The sequence below is a fragment of the Symphalangus syndactylus genome, chromosome 23 (assembly GCF_028878055.3).
Source record: "Symphalangus syndactylus isolate Jambi chromosome 23, NHGRI_mSymSyn1-v2.1_pri, whole genome shotgun sequence".
Classification (NCBI taxonomy): domain Eukaryota; kingdom Metazoa; phylum Chordata; class Mammalia; order Primates; family Hylobatidae; genus Symphalangus; species Symphalangus syndactylus.
Genome location: NC_072445.2, coordinates 11,431,571 through 11,453,171, shown reverse-complemented (window position 1 = coordinate 11,453,171; position 21,601 = coordinate 11,431,571). Strand labels below are relative to the sequence as shown.

Sequence of the window (21,601 nt, the reverse complement as noted above, 5' to 3'; positions counted from 1 at the left end):
AGGTGCTGTGCTAGGGGGCAAAAGGACAAATATAGATGAGATAGTTTCAGGAAAAGGGCAGAAATCAAAGAAGATTTTTGCAACATTTCATGACAATGTGAGGTGGGAAATTAAAGAAAAATAAAATTAAAAAGAAAGAGAAATAAGCTTTTCTGTATTAGGCTGACTTGACCCAGAGGCAGCAACAAGCACAGGCCAGACCCAGGAAAAGTCTTAACAATATTATCTAACATGCTCTGCAGACTCTCCCAGCACTCCCTCAACATAGGGAGAAGAAAAACAAATTTTCCTTTGTTTTATGGTATGAGTTTATAGATTCTTGTTCTCTGTAACTAGTAACTTCAAGTATTCTCTTTTATCTAATAAGTACAATGAAGGTCATGAGAAGCCTGAGCAGGCCTGAACTACAGCTGCCTGGGCACCATAGTGAAGGTTATGAGATAAGCCAGTGCAAGTCTCTTTAGAGCAAAACCTAGATAATAGATATCTGGGTTGCACAGCAATGGTCATGTGCAATCCTAAGTTATGAACCTGTTACAGTTTAATTAACTGTCTTTGTCCTGCCTCTGTATCCCTGCTTTCAGGCCACTGTAAGCTTACCCACTCCCTTTTGTGAAGTGTGTATGAAAGTCAAGTGCTGGCCGGGCGCGGTGGCTCACGCTTGTAATCCCAGCACTTAGGGAGGCCGAGGCGGGCGAATCACGAGGTCAGGAGATCGAGACCACGGTGAAACTCCGTCTCCACTAAAAAAATACAAAAAATTAGCCGGGCGTGGTGGCGGGCGCCTGTAGTCCCAGCTACTCGGAGAGGCTGAGGCAGGGGAATGGCGCGAACCCAGGAGGCGGAGCTTACAGTGAGCCGAGATCGCGCCACTGCACTCCAGCCTGGGCAGCAGAGCAAGACTCCGTCTCAAAACAAAAAAAGAAAGTCAAGTGCTGTCTTTGTTCTGTGCCCAGTCTTTGGACATTAAGTCTGCTGGGTCTGATTGCACTCAATAATAAAGATATCCTCCTGTATACACCCCAAGGTCTCTCTCTGGTCCTCCTAATTCCACAACAAATGCATAATTTGTTCCTGCTGTTGCAGCTGAAAATTAAAGAGAAAAGAGAGTGGGAGATTAAGAGGTATAAGAAGAATATATTATTGAAAATGAAGAGTTCCTATGGACATTTTGTTTAATATTTATTCTTATTTTTAATATCTGTAAGACAAATATAGCCACAAGAGCAGTATATTCATGTATATACATATATATGTATGTACACACACACACACACACACACACACACACACACACACAGAGTTGGTCCTCCATATCCGTGGGTTCTGCATCCATAGATACAACTGAGTGAGGACCCAAAATATTCAGAAAAAAAATTCTACAAAGTTCCAAAAAGTAAAACTTGAATATGCCATGTGTCAAGTACTATGTTGAATCCACACAAATGAAGTGATGTGTAGGATTGTTTAGGTATTATAAGTACTCTAGAGATTACTTAAAGTATACAGGAGGGTGTGCATAGGTCATATACAAATAGTATGTCATTTTATATCAGGGACTTGAGCATCTGTGGATTCTGGAACCCATGGGGCATCCTGAAACCAGCAATCCCCCACAGATACCAAAAGATGACTCTCTCTCTGTGTGTGTGTGTGTGTGTGTGTGTGTGTGTGTGTGTGTGTGTTTACACTGTTCTTTGACCCGGCAGGCAGCTTCCCCAGACCCTGGACCTCCCTACTTTCTATTTATTAACTCCCTCCTATTTTCATTTTCCACCTTAACCAGCCCTGAATCCAAGTTCCATCACTTTAACCCCTATCCATCTCCATGGTACCCCATTACCAAATCCCAACCCTGGGTCCATCCAGTTGCATTTTCTCCAGATGTAGGGTCTGCCAGGAAAAACCACACAAAAGTGCCTACTGGTGTCATAGACACCCATGGCCCCCTCATCACCATGCCCCCACACAGCCCAGCAATCCTTCTGTTTCCCTAGTGAGCACTCCCCTGTTCTCTGCAGTAGCTATTTTAGACCATCTCCTCCTTCTTCCAACCTTCCATCCAAACACCTCTCTCCCTTCACACTTGTCAGAAGATCCCTTTTCAACTTCACAGCATAAATAGAAACCATCAGTAAGAAAATTCCTCAACTTCCCTCTTCCATATTTTCAGACTTTTCTTTCCATCTCTATTCTATTTTTTCTCCTCTCCTGAAATATAATAAGTGCTTATTTTTCACTCACTCCCTAATGCAGGGCAAATGGTTGTTTTGCCTCTACTATGCCACTAAAACTGCTCTTCCAACAGCCTCCTGGTTGCTAAACCTGTTGCTACTTTTTAAATATCTTATCTTACTTGACCAAATAGCAACCTTTGACCCAATCGACCATTCTCTACTTCTTGAAGCACTGCTTTGCTATATTGGTCAGGGTTCTCCAGAAAAACAGAACCAACAGGAGAAAGAAGGAAAGAAAGAAGGAAGGAAGGAAGGAAGGAAGGAAGGAAGGAAGGAAGGAAGGAAGGAAGGAGGGAGGGAGGGAGGGAGGGAGGGAGGGAGGGAGGGAGGGAAAGAAAGAAAGAGGGGGAGAGAGAGAGAAGGGAAGGAGGGAGGGAGGGAGGAAGATCGGTTATATGGAATGAGCTCAGACAGTTATGGAGGTTGACAAATCCGAAGATCTTCAGTCAGCAAACTAGAGACCCAGGAGAGCTGACAGTGTATGTAAATCTAGTCCAAAGACCTGAGGCTTGAGACCCAGACAAAACTGATGTTTCAGTTCAAGTCAAAAGGCAGGAAAAAAACTGATGTCCCAGCTCAAGGCAGTCCCGTAAGAAGCAACTCTGTCTTACTCGCCAGAGGGTCAGCCATTTGGTTCTGCTCAGGCCTTCAACTGATTGCATGGGGCCCACCCACATTAGGGAGGGCAATCTGCTTTATTCGGTATAGCTTCAAATGTTAGTCCTATCCAGAAATACCCTCATATACCTAGAATAATGTTTGACCAAATGCCTGGACAACCCATGGCCCAATCATGTATACACAGCAAGTTATTTATCACATTTGCCCTCTCAGCTATATCACCATTTCTATCTCCTACCTCTTGCCTCCTACCCTTTATCGGTTTCTGCAAGCTGCTCCCTTGAATGTCTGTTATCCTCAATGTTCTGTCTTGGGTAATTTTTCCCTCGCCCACTCTCCCTAGGGATTTCACCCTCTCTCAGGACCCCAGTGACCATCTATACCTCCATGAGTCTCACATTTGTATCACCAGGCCAGCTCTCACCTCTGCACCCTCAACTCTGTTGAGAAGCCACAAAATCCTTAGGACTGACACCTTCTCCTCCACCCAAGGGCAGCAGCTCCTTCATGTCCTGATATGGGCAGTGATTTCATAAGTTCACTTATTGGGGCATTTCTTTTGTCAATGTCAACCACAAGGGTTACTTGAGTACATTTCACATGTGAATTTTCCCACAACTGTCAGAGGAAGGTCTTGAAGCAACAGCTCTCCTGCCCCAGCACTTATGCTCTCCCAGTTAGTGGATACTTATGTTGACAACCAATTCAGTGGATGCTGGAATGGGTGTGGGTGTAATAGCATATGGCACACTTAACAACATGTGACGATTTGCTTTTGGGCATTGTGAAAGAGTAAATTCTCAAATCTACACAATCTAGGACAATTTTAATAATTTCCAGCCATGGCTATGAAAGTTGATGTCCAGAAGACTATGAGGAAAAATCTAAATCTGTGTGAATAGCAGAGGGGAGCATACAAGTCAGCATACATAGGAACTCTGTACACATTCCATGAAATTTTCTCTTTTTTTGAGATGGAGTCTCGTTCTGTTGCCCAGGCTAGAGTGCAGTAGCGCAATCTCGGCTCACTGCAACCTCCACCTCCCAGGTTCAAGCAATTCTCCTGCCTCAGCCTCCCGAGTAGCTGGCACTACAGGCACGTGCCACCACACCTGGCTAATTTTTGTATTTTTAGTAGAAACGGGGCTTCACCATGTTGGCCAGGCTGGTCTCGAACTCCTGACTTTAAGTGATCTGCCCACCTCGGCCTCCCAAAGTGCTGAGATTACAGGCATGAGCCACCGTGCTGGGCGAAATTTTCTTTTTGACATCCCAAAACAGAATTCATGCTTGCTCAACATCTCCAGTGCCTTCCCCAGACGTGTTCCTCTCCCTAAGTTATTTCAGTGAACACTATCACTGAGATTGTTGTCCAAGGCAGAAACCCATGGTCATCTTTCCCTCCAGGCTGTCCCTCACCCCTACATTCAATCAATCATAAATCTTGATCTCTCATTGCCTTCATTTCTCATCTATAAAATGTGAGACCTTGTCTCTACTAAAAAAAAAAAAAAAAAAAAAAAAAAGAATTCCTCATCTAAAGTACTGGTAACAATGCTCAACCAAAGTTATTGTGCTGCTACTAGCTAACATGATTATTTATCTCCCCAAACTCTACAATCCAGTCACACGGAATGCCTTTCAAGAGGCCATGCTGTCTCTCACCTCCACACCCTCCCACTTCCTTGTCTGCTCCCCAGCCCTATCCTCTCCCCAGTCTTACTCTGCTGACCCCTAGTCATCCTTTAAGTCTTAGCTAAGATGCCACATGCTCTTGGAAGCTTTCCATGCTCCTCAGTCTGGGCTAGTTGTCCCCTCTCAGTGCTTTTTTGGCTGCCAGTACTATGCCTACAAACACTTGTTACTCTGTGTGTTCTTCACAGGACAAGCTCCAGAAGGTCACGCATTGTGCCTGTCTTTTTCAGGGTTGTAACCCTAGTAGGTAACACAATGTCTGGCACGCTAGGTGTTTGGTAACTATTTGTGCGACGAATGAATGTGAGCACTTCTTACCCAGGGGTTCAGAAGCTAAGTTCCCCTTAGAAGGGACTGGGCAACTCCAGAAGAGCAGGGGAAAGTGAGTAGTCTGGCCAGGCGCGGCGGCTCACGCCTGTGATCCCAGCACTTTGAGAGGCCGAGGCGGGTAGATCACGAGGTCAGGAGACTGGGACCATCCTGGCTAACACGGTGAAACCCTGTCTCTACTAAAAATACAAAAAATTAGCCGGGTGTGGTGGTGGGTGCCTGTAGTCCCAGCTACTTGGGAGGCTGAGGCAGGAGAATGGCGTGAACCCAGGAGGCGGAGCTTGCAGTGAGCCGAGATGGCGCCACTGCACTCCAGCCTGGGCAACAGAGCAAGACTCCATCTCAAAAAAAAAAAAAAAAGAAAGAAAATGAGTAGTCCTACCCTTCACATTCAGGCATGGGAAGAGAAGGTAGGGGAGACTCTTTCTGTCCCTTGAATTTCAGGACCTGACCTGTGGCAGAAAGGTAAGGAGATTTTCCAAACGGGAAGAGGATAGCCACAGCTGCTCTGTGAGGACTGCACACTTAGAAACAAATTACATGACTAGAGGCATTCACTGGGAAACCGGCCTGCTCTCCAGGTTAACCCTCAAGCCCCATGCTATGATCTTTGAGTCAAGGGCAGCTGCCAGCTTCCAGGTCATAGCATGCTTGGGAGGGATTTTCCCAAAAATCAGGAAAGACGCTACCCATGACAACCTGTGCCTTTGCTGGAAGAAGCCAGAGCTGCCTTGCATGGTGGGAACCTCCTGGGTGGAAACCATGTGTCCCAGGGGAGGAAGGGCTACTATCCAGACTCACGTGGCTCAGGATGAAATGTAGTTCACATCATGCAGCACTGTCTCCAGCCCTGGAGAAATGCCTGGTGCCCAGCCACAATGCCTTTTTTCTCTGTTAAAAGAATTTTTGTAGGAGGCTGGAGGTGGTGGTTCATGCCTGTAATCCCAGCACTATGGGAGGTCAAAGCGGGAGGACTGCTTGAGGTCAGGAGTTCAAGACCAGCCTGGGCAGCATAGCAAGATTCTGTCTCCACAAAAAATTTTAAAAATTAGCTGGACGTGTTGGCATGTGCATGTAGTCCTAGCTACTTGGGATGCTGAGGTGGATCACTTGAGGCCCAGAGTTCAAGACCAGCTTGGGCAACATAGTGAGATCTTGTCTCTACAAAAAATTTTAAAAATTAGCTGGGCGTGGTGGCACATGTCTTTAGTCCTAGCTGTCCAGGAAGCTGCGGCGGGAGGATTGCGTGAGCCCAGGAGTTTGAGGCTGCAGTGGCCATGATGGTGCCACTGTACTCCAGCCTGGGTGACAGAGTGAGACTCTGTCTCCTAAAGTAAAAAAGCTTGAGGCCAGGCACGGTGGCTCACGCCTGTAATCCCAGCACTTTGGGAGGCTGAGGCAGGCAGATCACGATGTCAGGAGTTCAAGACCAGCCTGGCCAATATGGTGAAACCCCCGTCTCTACTAAAAATACAAAAATTAGCCAGGTGTGGTGGCATGTGCCTGTAGTCCCAGCTACTCAGGAGGCTGAGGCAGAAGAATTGCTTGAACCCAGGAGGCGGAGGTTGCAGTGAGCAGAGATCGCGCCACTGCACTCCAGCCTGGGCGATAGAGCGAGACTCCGTCTCAAAAAAAGTAAAAAAAAAAAATTTTAAAAAATAATTAAATTAAAAAGCTTGTAGAAGGCAGGCTTGAGGAAGTACAATTGAGCACACTGACTGACTGGCTGTGCTGAGGACTGAGGCTATGCTGGTTGCAATGACATCCCTTGCCTCCACCCCTTCCACCAAGTGTATATCTTATCTATATTGACAGCTATGAGGAAGGAAATGGGGGCTATTTACAGGGGGCGCCATGACATCTACCTTCTCCCTGGCCTCTGGGATGAGTTCTGGGTTCCAGTGGTTATGGTACTGATGGTCAGCAGCAACTTGGTTGAGAAACTGAGAATTCTAAAGGTGTTGGTGATACCAAAGGTGCCAAAATGTGGCCTCAAGTTTTTGGAAGAGCCATTCTCCTGCCTCTGTAGTGACACTGCTACCATGCTGGGCAATTCCAGAGCATTAGGAAGGAGAAGCATTCTTAGACTGAATGGTGGCTTTCTCACAAGAACAGGGAAGACCTGGGGTGAGCAGGCTTCAGGAGTCAACCATGCGGGGAGATGTCAGTGATGCTCCGGTGAATGTTTAACCACCTATCCAGGGGTGGGGAAAGCTCCAACTTACAGCGTTTGCCAATTTCCATGGTGTGAATACTCCCACCATGGCTGATTTCAAACTACCAACATGACCTCACTGAATGTAGAGTTGGGAAGAGATGCACACCATCAGCTGCAGAGCCAGGGCGGCACTGGGAGAGGCCCAGGGAAGATGGGGAGGAATTGAAATCAGGAGAGCACCCTCACAGCCAGGCTGAAACTCACAAAGCCTCATGGTCCTGAAAACTTGTCCAGCCCTATCCACCACTAGGTTAAGTTTGGTGTCAATATTCGCATCAGAAACATTCAGCTGTGCTTACCTTGACTGAAGTACCTGAGGCTTCCAGAGGTCTCCTGGGTGCCTGCCTACACAGGACAGTGGTATGTGGTGCTTCAGGGCCTATTCTCCATGCTAAGGGGCCAAACTGGCCCTGAAACCTGCCACAGAGATGCCCTTGAAGGCCCCTGGGTAGAGCTGGGTAGAGGCCCAGGAGAGCTTGATCTCTAAGGAGCTGGTCCCTACATCCTGAAGGCCAGTGGGTGGTGGTAAAAGCAGCAGACTGCAAAGGCTTGGGCTACCCAGGTCCTAGAGATGTGAAACGTCAGTTCTGGATCTCGGGATGGGCCAGCGTAGCCTGCTGGCTCTCCTGCGTGGAGGCTGAGGAACATGAGGAAACACCCAATATTGCTAGCTCAGTAGGTAGCAGTGCGTAAACCCCTCCCACAGCATCTGATAAAACCTTTGAAACGCTTTTGACACCTTTCTAGAACATCAGCTCACAATGGTTGTGTTTTGCTCATTGCCATACCAAACACCTAGAGCAGTGCCTAGTAAGAAAATGGGCATCTGATAACTATTGCTGAATTGAATTTATTGAATACATGCAGAGTACAAACGGCCCCAAATCACAGCATGTTGAAGTATTCACAGAGCCTGAAGGAAAGTGGACAGCAGATATAGTGGCTCTGGAAATTGGATGAGGTGGGCATCTGGAATGTAGTAAAGCAGCAGCGAGCAGGAGATACTGCTTGGCGACTAGATGAGCTCAGGTAGCCCATCACTGGTACATTGTTTGAGGATGCTGTAGACAAAGGAATGACAGCATTGGAGTATTTATTGAATACCTATCACAGGCTCAGCCCTTTCCTAGGATTCATATGCTTTTCTCAACGGAAGAATCAAGAAGATAGTTCATTATTTCTCCTTAATACAAGGCCCCATCGTCTTCCCAGGAACCCCACACTCCTACTGCCTCAACTCCCATTTGTGGGAGAAGCTGAAAAAGCTGACCAGGTAGGAAGTTTCTTTCTCTGAATGAAGCTAACTATGGTTCAGAACAAGCCCTTGGCCTATTGTGACCAATGGCAGATCCTGTTTCAATCAGGCCCCACACCTATGAACAAGTCTGTGTCTCAGAGCAAGAGACAGATAACAATTCCAGGATTCTCCTCATCTTCTTAGATTAGGACCACAATACAAAATAGACATTCCTTCTCTTAATTTCTATGTCAAATTTAGCTAATCATTGGATTCATCAGAAGCCTAGGGGGTTCGGTGTCAAGATAAACATACCTAGGGCACCCCATGTTTCTGGGTTATCCTTAGATATGATGAGGTGGAGAGATTCCAGTCACAGAGAGAGGCTGTAAAGAGCAAGCAGGCAGTTGGAGAGAGCTACCAATCCCAGACACTCCAGCAGTTATGGTGACTGGTCACTCACAGAGGAGGAAAAAGTAGTGAGAGAACTGAAGACAAGGGGGAAATGCAGGTCTTTCTATACAAGAGCAGCTTCCAATCAGAGAAACAGATGATGGGTATCCAGCTATTCAATCCACAAAGGACAAAGTCCCCTGCTTTGGCACAGTCTGATTGATGGGATGAAACACGCCTAGAGGTAGAGTGAGCCCTTTCTAGGTTAACATCACCAGATATGGGACACCTGCCATTCACTGCAAAGTGCTTCATATAGCTGGCTGCATTCATCTGCTTAATAAAACCAGATAATGAAACAAACCCCCTTTTCCAGTTCCCCAGAGCCCTGCTGTAAAGAATGTGCCTTTAATTAGAGCCAGACTGCACAGCACTGGGGCTCAGCTGTACTATAGTTTGATGCTGCAAGGCAGAAAAGTTACCATGTATTTTCTAGGCAAGTAAAATGCAGATGATGTTTAATATCAGATCTCTCTCCAAGGAAAGAACATTCTCTAGCTCAGACAAATAATGCAAGTTTGGGTTAATTTTTGGTTTGTCTTTTAAACATAGCACATTCAGGCTTTTGTTTGTGATCAGGGCAATAATGACAGATACAATTATTTAGAGATGAAGAAACCAAGACCAAGACACAAGGAGGCTGAGTAACTTGCCCAAGGCTCACACAGTTACTAACAGCAGGGCCAAGATTCAAACTCCGCTAGTCTGGCTTTTAATGTTGTTGTACTGATTTATTATTCTTTTTAGTCTGTCTTTAAGATCTCACTTTCCTAGATGTTGTGGAACATTTGAGAGGGATGTGGTATTCTGAAAGGAGGGGCTGCAAATCACTCTATGTTCAGCAGCTGTGGGATGGAATGGTCAGTCTGTGAGGTCAGTCTCTGTACACAGTCTTCAGGCTCAAGTCAAGATGTCTCTTCTTGGCCAGGTGCAATGGCTCATGCCTGTAATCTCAGCACTTTGGGAGGCCGAGGTGGTAGGATTGCTTTAGCCCAGAATTTCAAGACCAGCCTAGGCAACATAGTCTCTATTAAAAAATAACAAAGTAATTTTTAAAAAGGTATTTCTTTTTAAAATATCTTTTTTTTTTTTTTTTTTTTTTTTTTGAGACGGAGTCTTGCTCTGTTGCCCAGGCTGGAGTGCAGTGGTGCAATCTCGGCTCACTGCAAGCTCCACCTCCCAGGTTCACGCCATTCTCCTGCCTCAGCCTCCCAAGTAGCTGGGACTACAGGCACCTGCCACCACGCCCGGCTAATTTTTTGTATTTTTAGTAGAGACGGGGTGTCACTGTGTTAGCCGGGACAGTCTCGATCTCCTGACCTTGTGATCCGCCCGCCTTGGCCTCCCAAAGTGCTGGGATTACAGGCGTGAGCCAGCATGCCCGGCCTAAAATATCTTTTCTCTAAAGATGTATGTACAAGGATGTTAGCTGCAGCATTGTTTTAAGCGTAAAAAGGTTTGAACCAACCTAGATTTCTATAAAAAATAAGCCAGAAAAGCAAATGACGGTGCAAATACACAATGAAATAACAGGCAGCTGTAATAAAGATAGGGAACTACGTACTGACATGGAACTGTTGCCAACATATACCTGAAAAAAGCAAGGTTCAGAATAGTGTACAGTTTACCATTTGTGCAAAGCAAGGAAAAAGACCACATGTGTTTTTGCTTGCACAGACAGAGAAGATCTCTGGAAGAATACACAAGGAACTGTAATATTTGTTGCCTCTGAGTGGTAAGTAGTTGCCGTGGGGAAAGGGTGAGAGGCATTTCATTCTACGCCATTTTGTACCTTTAATTTCAAACTATGTGAACATATTGCCTACTCAAAAAGTGTCTGTACTCTCTTAAAAATGAATTACAATATGTAAACTAAAGACAGAACATATAAAAATTGACATATACCCACGCAATCTGTAAACAAAACCATGTATGGGGAAACAAGAAGTTATTAAATCAAGGTGGTAACAATCTTTTCCTTTTGTTCTCTATTTTTCCAGAATTGTTACCATGTGGTTATAGTAAGTACTTTTAAAGCATTTTTTCCACGTTTCACTTACTTCCTCCATGACTCTACCAGTATTTCAATCAGTAATCGTGGGCAGAAGAATGGAAATGAAGACTAAGAACTCCAGAATCCCAAAATTCACAGTATATTCAATAAAGAAAAAATCCCTACCATCCTTAAAAAGTTGGCAAGTCAATAGTTTCCAACTCTTTATGAAAATACATGGGGTACAGGCTGGGAGTCATGGCTCATGCCTGTAATCCCAACATTTTAGAGGTCGAGGCAGGTGGATCACTTGAGGTCAGGAGTTTGAGACCAGCCTGGCCAACATGTTGAAACCCCATCTCTACTAAAAATACAAAAATTAGCTGGGTGTGGTGGCATATGCCTGTAGTCCCAGCTACTCAGGAGGCTGAGGTGGGAGGATGGCTTGAGTCTGGGAGGTGGAGATTGCAGTGAGCTGAGATTGTACCACCGTACTCCAGCTTGGGCAACAGAGTCAGATCTTGTCTCAAAAATTAAAATTAAAATTAAAAATAAAGGAGAGGTGGAGAAAAAGAGAGAAAACTTTTAATTTAAAAGAAAAATTTTAAAAAAAAAGCACATCAAGTTGTCATAAAATCATTGCCTGTGTCTTCATGACGTCGGATAAAATAGATTTGGAAACATTCAAATGCCAGCTGAAGGAAAGGAGTCCCTCCCACCCTGGAAACAAGGGAAACAGTGACCTACCTCTGTAACAAAAATGAAACATGACAGTCAGGGGGTTAACAGAGCTCATCTGTGGCCGTGATCTGTGGCTTGGCCTCTTAGGCTGACATTCACTTGAAGTCTATCATCTGATACAGTCACTTTCTTGGTTGTAATCTCTGAGCTGCCGGTGTTTACTTGTGAGACTGTCTGGGAGCAGGAAGGGAAGGAAGGTAAATACACCAAAGCCCAGCTGAGCAACTGACAGATTTTACATTTTATTTCCAGGAAATGAGATAGTATTTTCACAAAGAAGAGGTAAGCCATCCTCTCAAAATAGACATTGCTTTCAGAGGCAGCCATGGGGTACACCCAACCTATCCAAAACAATTGTCAGCGGAGGTGTTTCTGAGGTATCAAAACAGTAACAACAACAACAAATTAAAAAAACAGAAGAGAACTCAAATAACTCATTCAATATGTAGTGAGGCAGAGTCTACGGAGTACCCTGAAGCCGTTGGGTGCCGTGAATCCTGGTGGTGCTTCAGCCAATGATGGCAGCAGGGCTGGCCACCATGGAAGGCAAGTGACTTGAGGGCTTCCTAACTCAAGTCTCTGTCCCACAAGACTTCTCAGTTGACCTTCAGAGCAGCGGAGTCACGGCTAGAGAGAATCCTCCAGACCATCTCAGGCTCCCATTGCCTGGCAGTCTTTCAAATGCCGTTAGAGCACAGTCTTCAGAACAATCTCTTTGCTTTGGAGAAAAAGAAGAGAAATAAATAAATGAGGAGCCTGCATTTCCCTTCCCTGGACTCCCTGCTTCCAGCCTCGCCACCGTGTCTCTTCCTCACACAGCAGCCATAGCGAACTGAGAAAACAGAAGTCTGATCATGTCACTCTCTGCTCAAAGCCCACTCCTCATTCCTCTCACAGTAAGAGTTAAAGTCAAAGTCCTTTCAAAGACCTACAAGGCCCTACACAATCTGCGTCTTGCCCAAGCTTCCTCTCCTACCCACTCCCCAGCGCTCACTCCACTCCCTAGCACTGGCCTCCTTGCCGTCCCTCCCACATACCAGCATGCTTGCCCTTACCATTCCCTCTTTCCCTACATGGCAGCATGGCCACCTCCTTCAGAGCTTCCCTCAAATAGTTCCTGCTCAGAGGTGCCTTCCTTGATTACCCTATCAAGAATTGCCAAGGCTTTCACCATCACCCCTTCCCCTCTTCTTGCTTGATTTTTCTCCATAGCATGAATTACATCTAACTTAGATTTTCACTTTTTACATCCTCCGCATCTAGAACAGTGCCTAGCACAAACCTGGCCCTCAATATATCTGTTAAAGAAGGGAATGAATTATATACAGGAATAGGCAGGGAGAGGCGAGAGTTCTTCCTGTGTTCAGAGAGGGAGGGGACAAGAAAGGCTATTTGCTTACTAGCCTCCATGCTTTTCCAATAGCTTCTGCTTCCTTGTGGGGATCCTGGCTTATGCCAAAGGCACAATAAAGTCACCAACCAAATTGTCCCCTTTCTCTGAGACTGAATTCTGGAATGCTTTGGTAGAGGATTGAAAGGACTACAGAAGTTATTCGTCTCCCACTTCTGGGTAGCCTTTGAAGTGGTGGGCCTTGGGGCTGGGCATGCCTTCAGCCTTGGAGAGAGAGAGAACCAAGTGGGGTTCCCCCCCTCTTAGCTAACGGCCTCAACTATTAGCTCACAGAATACAGAAGCCACAAGAAAGAAATTCTCTGGACGCCCCTCAAGCAAACTTCCTTGCCCTACCCCCCCACCCCACGATACTCTTCTTTCTATAAAACAAAGAATGCACCCTTCTCCTCTTAAAGACTGATTGCTTTCTGAGCTCTGTACTCCCTGTCTTCCCCTGCCTTCCAAAGAATCACGCCCTGTCCGCTATCTTGGCTTGCCAGCATGCCCTTCTCTACAGGCTCCTTTCAATCAGCAATTGAACATGCTCGAATCTCTTGTCTTTAAAAAACAACAAAAACTCCATTTCACCCTACTTCCTCCTCCAAATACAGCCTTCATTTGGTGGTGGTCCTCCCCATCTTAGTCATAGCCAAATTTTGTGAAGAAGTTATCTATTCTTTCTGTACTCCCTCACCTCATACTCACTCCCCAATCACTGTAAACTGACTTCTGACTCCACCATCCCCCACAACTTATACTAGATAAAGTCACCGATATCCCACATGCCTGCACACTCAATGGGCAATTTTTCATCCTTATCTTGTTTAATGTCTCAGCAGCATTTCAAACGCTGACTTCTCACTTTATAACTCTTCATAAACACATATTTACTGAAGAGCTATCATGTGCCAAACACTCTTTAACGCCCTGAAAATACTACAAGGAGTAAGACAAAATTCCTGCCCTCAAGGAGTTCAGAAATCTAGAGGCAAGAGTACACTAACAAATATTATTTCAATCTGGTAAATGCTTTCCAAGAAATAATAGGGCAATGTCTAGAATGTAATGAGGGGGGTCTACCCTAGACAAGAGTGTGGCCAGGAAGGCTCAAAGGACACCATGTAATGTTTTTTATTGTTTGTTTTTTGTTTTTTAAAGAGATGGGGTCTGGCTCTTTTACCCAGGCTGGAGTACAGTAGCACAGTCACAGCTTGCTGGAGACTTAAACTCCTGGGTTCAAGGGATGCTCCAGCCTCAGCCTCCTGAGTAGGTGGGACCACAGGCATGTGCCACCATGCCTAATTTTTTTTTTTTGAGATGGGGGTCTCACTATGTTGCCCAGGCTGGTCTTGAACTCCTGGCTTCAAGTGATCCTCTCACCTCAGCCTCCTAAGTAGCTGTGAGGACAGGCGTGTGCCAGCTCTGCCTGCCCCACATCCCTGCCCCACATCCCTCTTTTCCCATCTCTCTCTTTGGCCATTCATCAGTCTGCCCTGCAGGCCCCTCCTCTACTACTCATCCCCTAATGTTGGTGTTTCTCATGGCTAAGAACTTGCCCTTTGGCTCTTAATACCACAGAGAGGGTAACAGTGGTTCATCCACTTCGATGGCTCATGATCCCCAAACCTAGAATCTCAACTTGGCCTGTCCTTCAGGCTCCAGATCCACACATTCAAATATCCACTGAACAGCTCCACTGATGTCCTCAGGTGCCTTAAACTTTCCAGTTGAAAACTAAATTTGTCTGCCCCAATTGCTCCTATTTTAGTAAATGCATCATCATCAACTCAGGTGCCCCAATAGAAAGAAACCTGGACATGATCTGAGCTCCCTTGCAGTCCCCACAGCACATCAGTCCCACAGACCTGTGGATTCTACCTCCTTAACTACCTCTTGAATCTATCCACTCTGGCCATCCCTGCTGCTACTTCTCTAGCCTAGCCACCGTCATCACTGGCCATGATTACTGCCTTTATTCTTGTTCCCAGCACCATGTCGTCTCTTCACTACAGCCAGACTAACCTATCCAGAAAAACACAAACATCAACAGTCAGATCTCCACTTCATATCTTCTGATAGTTTCCCCCTGCCCCTAGACTAACTCTGCAACACGTCTGTAACACCCTTCATGACCCAGTCCTGCCAACTTTTCCAGGCTGAATGCTCAATATTCTCTCTAGCACTCTACTTCTCTCAGCCCCTAAAAACCCCTTGCTTTTGCTTCTTGTCCTTACACCTAAAATATACACTCCATGTCCTTCACTGACTCAGGGAAGCCTTTCCTTAAACTTAGCACCCTTTATTTCTCATATTGTAGGACTTTAAGGAACCTAGGGCCTGCACTTAGAGCAAAAGTTCCATGAGGGGAGAGGCTGCACATGCCCTCTTTGCTTTTATCCCCAAGCACTTAGCATTTAGTAGGTGCTAAGGAAAAGGAAAGACCCAGGACTGGGCATGGTGGCTCATCCCTATAACCCCAGCACTGTGGGAAGCTGAGGTGGCCTGATCCTATGAGCCCAGGAGTTCGAGACCAGCCCAGGCGACATAATGAAACCCCATCTCTACAGAAAATACAAAAAATTAGCCAGGCATGGTGGCACACACCTGTAGCCCCAGCTACTAGGGAGGCTGAGACGGGAGGATGCTTGAGCCCAGGAGGCGGAGGTTTGCAATGAGCTGAGATCATGCCACTGCACTCAGCCTGGGCGACAGAAAAAAAGGAAAGACCGAGAAGAAAGGAAGCAAGGAAGAGATATTTCTTTGGGGTTGGTTCTGGTTCAAGTTTAATGAAACAAGGGTAAAAGCAGTCCAAACTCTCCAGGATACAGAAAGTAACTGAAGTAGAAGCCCTAGCCAGGAAAAGGAGCATGTCTAGTTATATCAGATTTCTTAAGAACCACAGCAGTTGGCAGTTGGACACAATATATATCCAGCTGATGAGGTATAATCAGCCATTCTCTATGATTAGTTCATAGAATATCAACTTATTTGAGCTTGCTCTAAAAATACTCAGTGTTCATCTAGGGTTAACCAAGAAACTCAAAGAAAAGCTGCTTTGGTTAATGACGCTACTCTATATTTGCACAGGTAGTCTCCTACAATAGACATTCCTGGAAGTAGGTATGAAAAATCATAAAACTACATGTTAGGAGGGAAGGAGGATCCATTTTTTAGAGGGCCAAAATAACTGCGTTATCACTAAAAATCAAAAAAGGGCAGGATAAAATTTTACTGTGGGAAATAGCAATGAACAATCTGAAGTGTCTCCTGCTAAACACCAGAGATGGCCAGAACTGCTCACGTTCCATCTCCAGGCCCTTTTCCCAGCCTGATGCACAAGCTAGGCTGGTGGGCTGATAGCTGGGCTGCAGCCTCCAGCAGCGATGGGATCCCACCACGGCCAGCAAGCACTGATTTTCGCTTTCAGTACAACATGGTGCGGGGCTCACTGGAGTCACTGACTCTCCTGCATTGGACTCCTCAGGGTGTATTTAAAGCTATTGTAGCCCAGCAGTCAAAGCCAGCACTGGATCTCTCAACTCTGGCATGCATGGTTCCCTCCAACTCAATCTTCTACACATTCAGGGTGTACTGAAAGATGATTAACAGCATCTAGGAAGGCCACTCTCCTAAGCTGTGAAAACTTTTCCGGGTGCCTGCAGGGCGGTAGTAACTTTTGGTGAAAGGGAGAAGACACTCTACCACAGAGCACAAAGTCAGAGAACAGCCTTTTGACCTCCAGATGGAAGGACCATTCGGGAATCACAAGGATTACAGAGACAATAAAGAATTCAAGGTTCTAGGACTTCCTGGGTTTCTACTCCATACAGTCCAATTCATCCCACAGCAGACTTCTAAGTTTCACCAGGTGAACAGTTCCTATGATGCCCTTGTCATTTCAAACTGTGTATTCTGAGGTGCCAATAAGAGTGAGAGGGGAAAAAAATTAGGCCAGGTGCAGTGGCTCACACCTGTAATCCTGGCACTTTGGGAGGCTGAGGTGGGTGGATTGCTGGAGCTCAGGAGTTCAAGATCAGCCTGGGCAACATGGCGAAATCCCATCTCTACAAAAAATTCAAAAAATTAGCTGGGTGTGGTGGCACGCGCCTGTGGTCCCAGCTACTTGGGAGGCTGAGGTAAGAGGATTACCTGAGCCCAGAAGGCCAAGGCTACAGTGAGCCGTGATCATGCCACTGCACATCAGCCTTTTTCAAAAAAAAAGAAAAGAAAAAGAATGACAAGGGAAAGAAATTAACAGAGGAAAAACCACATCTTGATGACAAGGAAGGATACTAGGACACAAAAGAAGAGAAGGAAAAAAGAAGGGAGATGAATAGGGAAGTGGTGATACAGAAATTAAAAAGCTTCTAGTAACAAGTCTGATAATGTTCTATCCTATTACAATTTTGCAAAGCATACTTTTTCTTTTCTTCTTTTTTGTTTTTTTGAGATGAAGTCTCTCTCTGTTGCCCAGGCTGGAGGGCAGTGGCATGATCTCGGCTCACTGCAACCTCCGCCTCCCAGGTTCAAGCGATTCTTCTGCCTCAGCCTCCTGAGTAGCTGGGATTACAGGTGTGCACCACCATGCCCAGCTAATTTTTGTATTTTTAGTAGAGATGGGGTTTCACCATGTTGGTCAGGATGGTCTCAAACTCCTGACCTCGTGATCCATGCCCCCTCAGCCTCCCAAAGTGCTGCGATTACAGCCATGAGCCACAGTGCCTGCCCTGCATACATTGTTTAAAGTAAAAAAATCTTAAGAGCCGGGCGCAGTGGCTCACGCCTGTAATCCCAGCACTTTGGGAGGCAGAGGTGGGCAGATCACCTGAGGTCAGGAGTTCAAGACCAGCCTGACCAACATGGAGAAACCCCATCTCTACTAAAAATACAAAATTAGCTGGGCATGATGGCGCATGCTTGTAATCCCAGCTACTTGGGAGGCTGAGGCAGAAGAATCACTTGAACCCAGGAGGCGGAAGTTGTGGTGAGCTGAGATTGCGCCATTGCACTCCAGCCTGGGCAACAAGAGCGAAACGCCGTCTCAAAAAAAAAAAAAAAAAAAAAAAAATCTTAAGAATACAGTGTTATATACTGAGTACAAGCATGTGGACACTCCCGCCTCATCCTGACCTTGCCAAGATCCATTTTCCCTTAGACAAACACTGTCTTATACAAGGCAGACAGAAATGCTGACTTCATGCAAATGACCCTGATTCTCCAGGGACAGGACTGAGTAGGTTACAACTACCTGCTAACAAGTATTCTCTCTGGAAGAGAGAGGATTACTGCTGCCACTCCCTCAAACATCCCTTTAAAAGGCTGTCTTTCAGCAAAGGAGGATGGGCAATAGCAGGGAAAGCCTTACAGGTGGGCTGATGGACACTCTCCAGAGCCTAGGCTTTGCCAGTTTCTCCTGTCCTGTGTTGGGAACGCCCTCTACTTAGCCTATAGGAAGCTGGCAGGAGATACAGGCCACGTGATCTGACCTGGGTTCATCTTCCCAGACACCCCCAACCTCTGGAGGGGTCTTTGTGTCACAGATTCACACAATAGTTCATAAATGCCTCTCTCCACCTCAGCACACGTGAAGGCCATGGCACACTCTCATTAGTAGCCGCAATTCACTATTATAGTAGCAAGGGGCCAGGCGCGGTGGCTCATGCCTGTAATCCCAGCACTTTGGGAGGCTGAGGGGGGCACATCACCTGAGGTCAGGAGTTGGAGACCAGCCTGGCCAACATAGTAAAACCCCATCTCTACTAAAAATGCAAAAATGAGCTGGGCATGGTGGCGTGCACCTGTAATCCCAGCTACCCAGGAGGCTGAGGGAGAAGAATCACTTAAACCCGGGAGGGGGAGGTTGCAGTGAGCCAAAATCATGCCATTGAACTTCAGCCTTTCAGCCTGGGCAACAAAGCAAGACTCTGTCTAAAAAAAAAAAAAAAAAAAAAAAATAGTAGCAAGGGAGCTAAGGAATGTAGTTTGAAAAAGCCCCTTGGTTGAAAATCACTGTTCTAAAGGACCAAGGAGATTTTATTTCTACATCGCTTGTTTTTTTCTGAGTACAGCCCAAAGAAACTGCTAGGAAAAGCAAAACACAAGAGTTTTAACACTCTTGTCAACCAACTAACATCGAATGAGAACGGAAGAAACAGGAGAGGAGCAGCTGACAGAAGACTGCTCTCTCACCTCACCAGCTCCAGAGGGAGATCCTCTATAGGGGATTTCAAAAATAACCTTTCCACTCAGAAAAAATCTCATGTCAATATCCTAGAGAGCCACAGTGACTCATGATACAAGACTTACTGAATGTCTGTTATCTGTCCTAGCTCCAGAACATCCATCTCCAACTCAGCACCCAGCATCCTAACATTCCCATCCTCCTCCTCTCCTCTGGTCTCACACAAGAGATCAATGGCTAATCAGTCATGAGACTCTACTCCTCCCACTGATATATGAAAATTCAATAACCAGCCCAGGAGGCCTAGAAGTGAGGCTACTCTTGGTGAAATCAGAATACAGGCATGTCTGCATGGGCAACCCCCTGCTGCCACAGGCAGGCAGGTCTCCTCTGAATTTATAAGAGCAATTCCTGCTCCAGGGCCTGCAGTGTTGGGAATCTGACAATTACAGGGGCTTGCCAATCCTAGTTTCCAGATCCTAAATTTGGTCCTTTTTAAAAATTCCCATGCAACAGGGATTAAACCAGCTTTCAATTGGCCCTGGAATATGGAAGGAAGGTTGGTATTTAAACTGAGAATTTTCTCTAAACCCAGTGAAGCTGTTGATAGCTCTGGCATGTCTTTCCCTAAATCAGGTCTCAGAAAACCTGTCTGTCTCTAGAGAAAACTTCAAAGCTGCATTCAGTGCGATAACTACAGAAACCAGGATGGGTGCCAGAACTGCTCCCAGCCAATGCATGTAACAGGGAAGCTGACTCATTTTACTGTGTAGCCCCCTAGTGTTACCAAAAAAGTGAGAGACACCTTCTTTAGCCTTTGGAGAGAAAAGGGGGATCTGTTATTACTCTGCAGAATTAACTCTGTGTAATAGGAGTCAGACATAAACTTAGGACACAGAGCCCAGGGCCCTTCTTTCCTTTTTTTTTTTTTGAGACAGAGTCCTGCTCTGTCATCCAGGCTGGAGTGCAGTGTTGCAATCTTGGCTCACTGCAACCTCTGCCTCCCAGGTTCAAACGATTCTCTTGCCTCAGCCTCCTGAGTAGCTGCGACTACTGGTGTGCGCCACCACGCCCAGCTAATTTTTGTATTTTTAGTAGAGATGGGCTTTCACCATGTTGGCCAGGCTGGTCTCGAACTCCTGACCTCGTGATCTGCCCACCTTGGCCTCTCAAAGTGCTAGGATTACAGGCATGAGCCACTGTGCCCAGCCTTTTCTTTCCCTGATGTTTTCTGAAGCCATTTGCCATGCTTAGATTGCAGGGAAGGAACTTAGGTGGTAGACTGGGCAAAGAAAGCCCATGGGTGTCCCTAGGTCCACCCCCCAACCCCGTCCCCCGACTCAGCTGATCTTGGCCAGATCTGGGTTCCCAGATCACTGCTCCTCTCAAAAAGGGAAAGTGGGAAGAAAAAAACATTCGCAAAGCCTCCGTAGATACTTTCTAAGCCTTGACATCATGTGAATATTATGTCTTGTGTGGGCCACACTGAGAACTGGGGCAGGACAGGTCACTGCTTCTCATGCCTCTGCGTTTTGCTTGTGCTACTGCCTCTGCTTAGAAAGCTAACCTCCTAGGGAACCTTTAAGGCTCATTCAAATGTCATTTCCTTGATGAAGCTTTCTCCCATACCTGCACCTCCCCAGGCCAAATCAGGTGTGTCCCTTCCTTTGAAGTTTCATAGCACCCTGATAAGGAACTCATCCCACTAGCTACTTGCCTTTCTATCTCCTCCACCGGACTGTTTGTGCCGTAAGGGCTGAGATAATGTCTTATTTATCTTTTTCTCCTGATGCCTAGTGTAGCATTCCTATAAATGCTTACGGAGTGATGGGAGGTGAAAAGGAAGAACAATGGGATTCTGCCAGATCAAGTAGCTCTTGGAAGTGAAAATCTGTGGGGGCTTAAATTTAGGCACAAAACCCATTAGCATACAGCTGTTTGTAAAGTGGTAAAACTTCAGTTCCAAAGAACCAACTTTCAAAGTCTGCTCTGCCCTCCCACAGGTCAGAATGTCTTCCTTGGGCATAAGAGGCTCAGACACACGTCCTGCTTAGCCTCTGTGACAAGCCTGCTGCCTCCATTCTGGCTGACCAGCCGAGGGCCAGTTTCAAACCACAGGTGCTTGCAAGTCAGCATCAGATTCCTGGCCCTTCTATCCTATTTATAACTCACTGTATACTTAACTCAAGGTTTTTTCAACACCTGGACAGCAACTGAGGTGTCTTGACAACAGCACCATCTAGTGATTGGTACAGTAAAACGTCTGACTGTGTGTATTTTTTTAAATCACATCTTTATTTTATCCCCACAACCAAGGCACACATACTGCCTCCCACTTCCCTGCTGCTCAAATAACAGTTGCGGTTAATTCTATCTCAGCTCTTCCTCTCATGCATTGTCTTTAACTCCCTTTACTCCTCCCCATTTAGTCCATCTCTTCCCTAGTTCAAGAACTGTTTATCTGACTCCTTCCCTTTCCAAAAATATTTGTTGAAGTTTGGAA

The 21,601-nt window shown here is 46.0% G+C and overlaps 1 protein-coding gene across 2 annotated transcripts in view; it reads right to left on the bottom strand.

Annotated features, from left to right (window-relative positions):
- Positions 1-11,743: 11,743 nt before the first annotated feature.
- The window catches only part of RNF8 (ring finger protein 8), a 37,404-nt gene continuing 27,546 nt past the window's right edge, over positions 11,744-21,601 (bottom strand). For both annotated transcript variants that reach the window (XM_055264312.2, XM_055264313.2), the window contains one exon: positions 11,744-12,243. In XM_055264312.2, the coding sequence (XP_055120287.1) occupies positions 12,227-12,243 (17 nt within the window). In that variant the 3' untranslated portion in view covers positions 11,744-12,226. The remainder of the gene's footprint in view (positions 12,244-21,601) is intronic.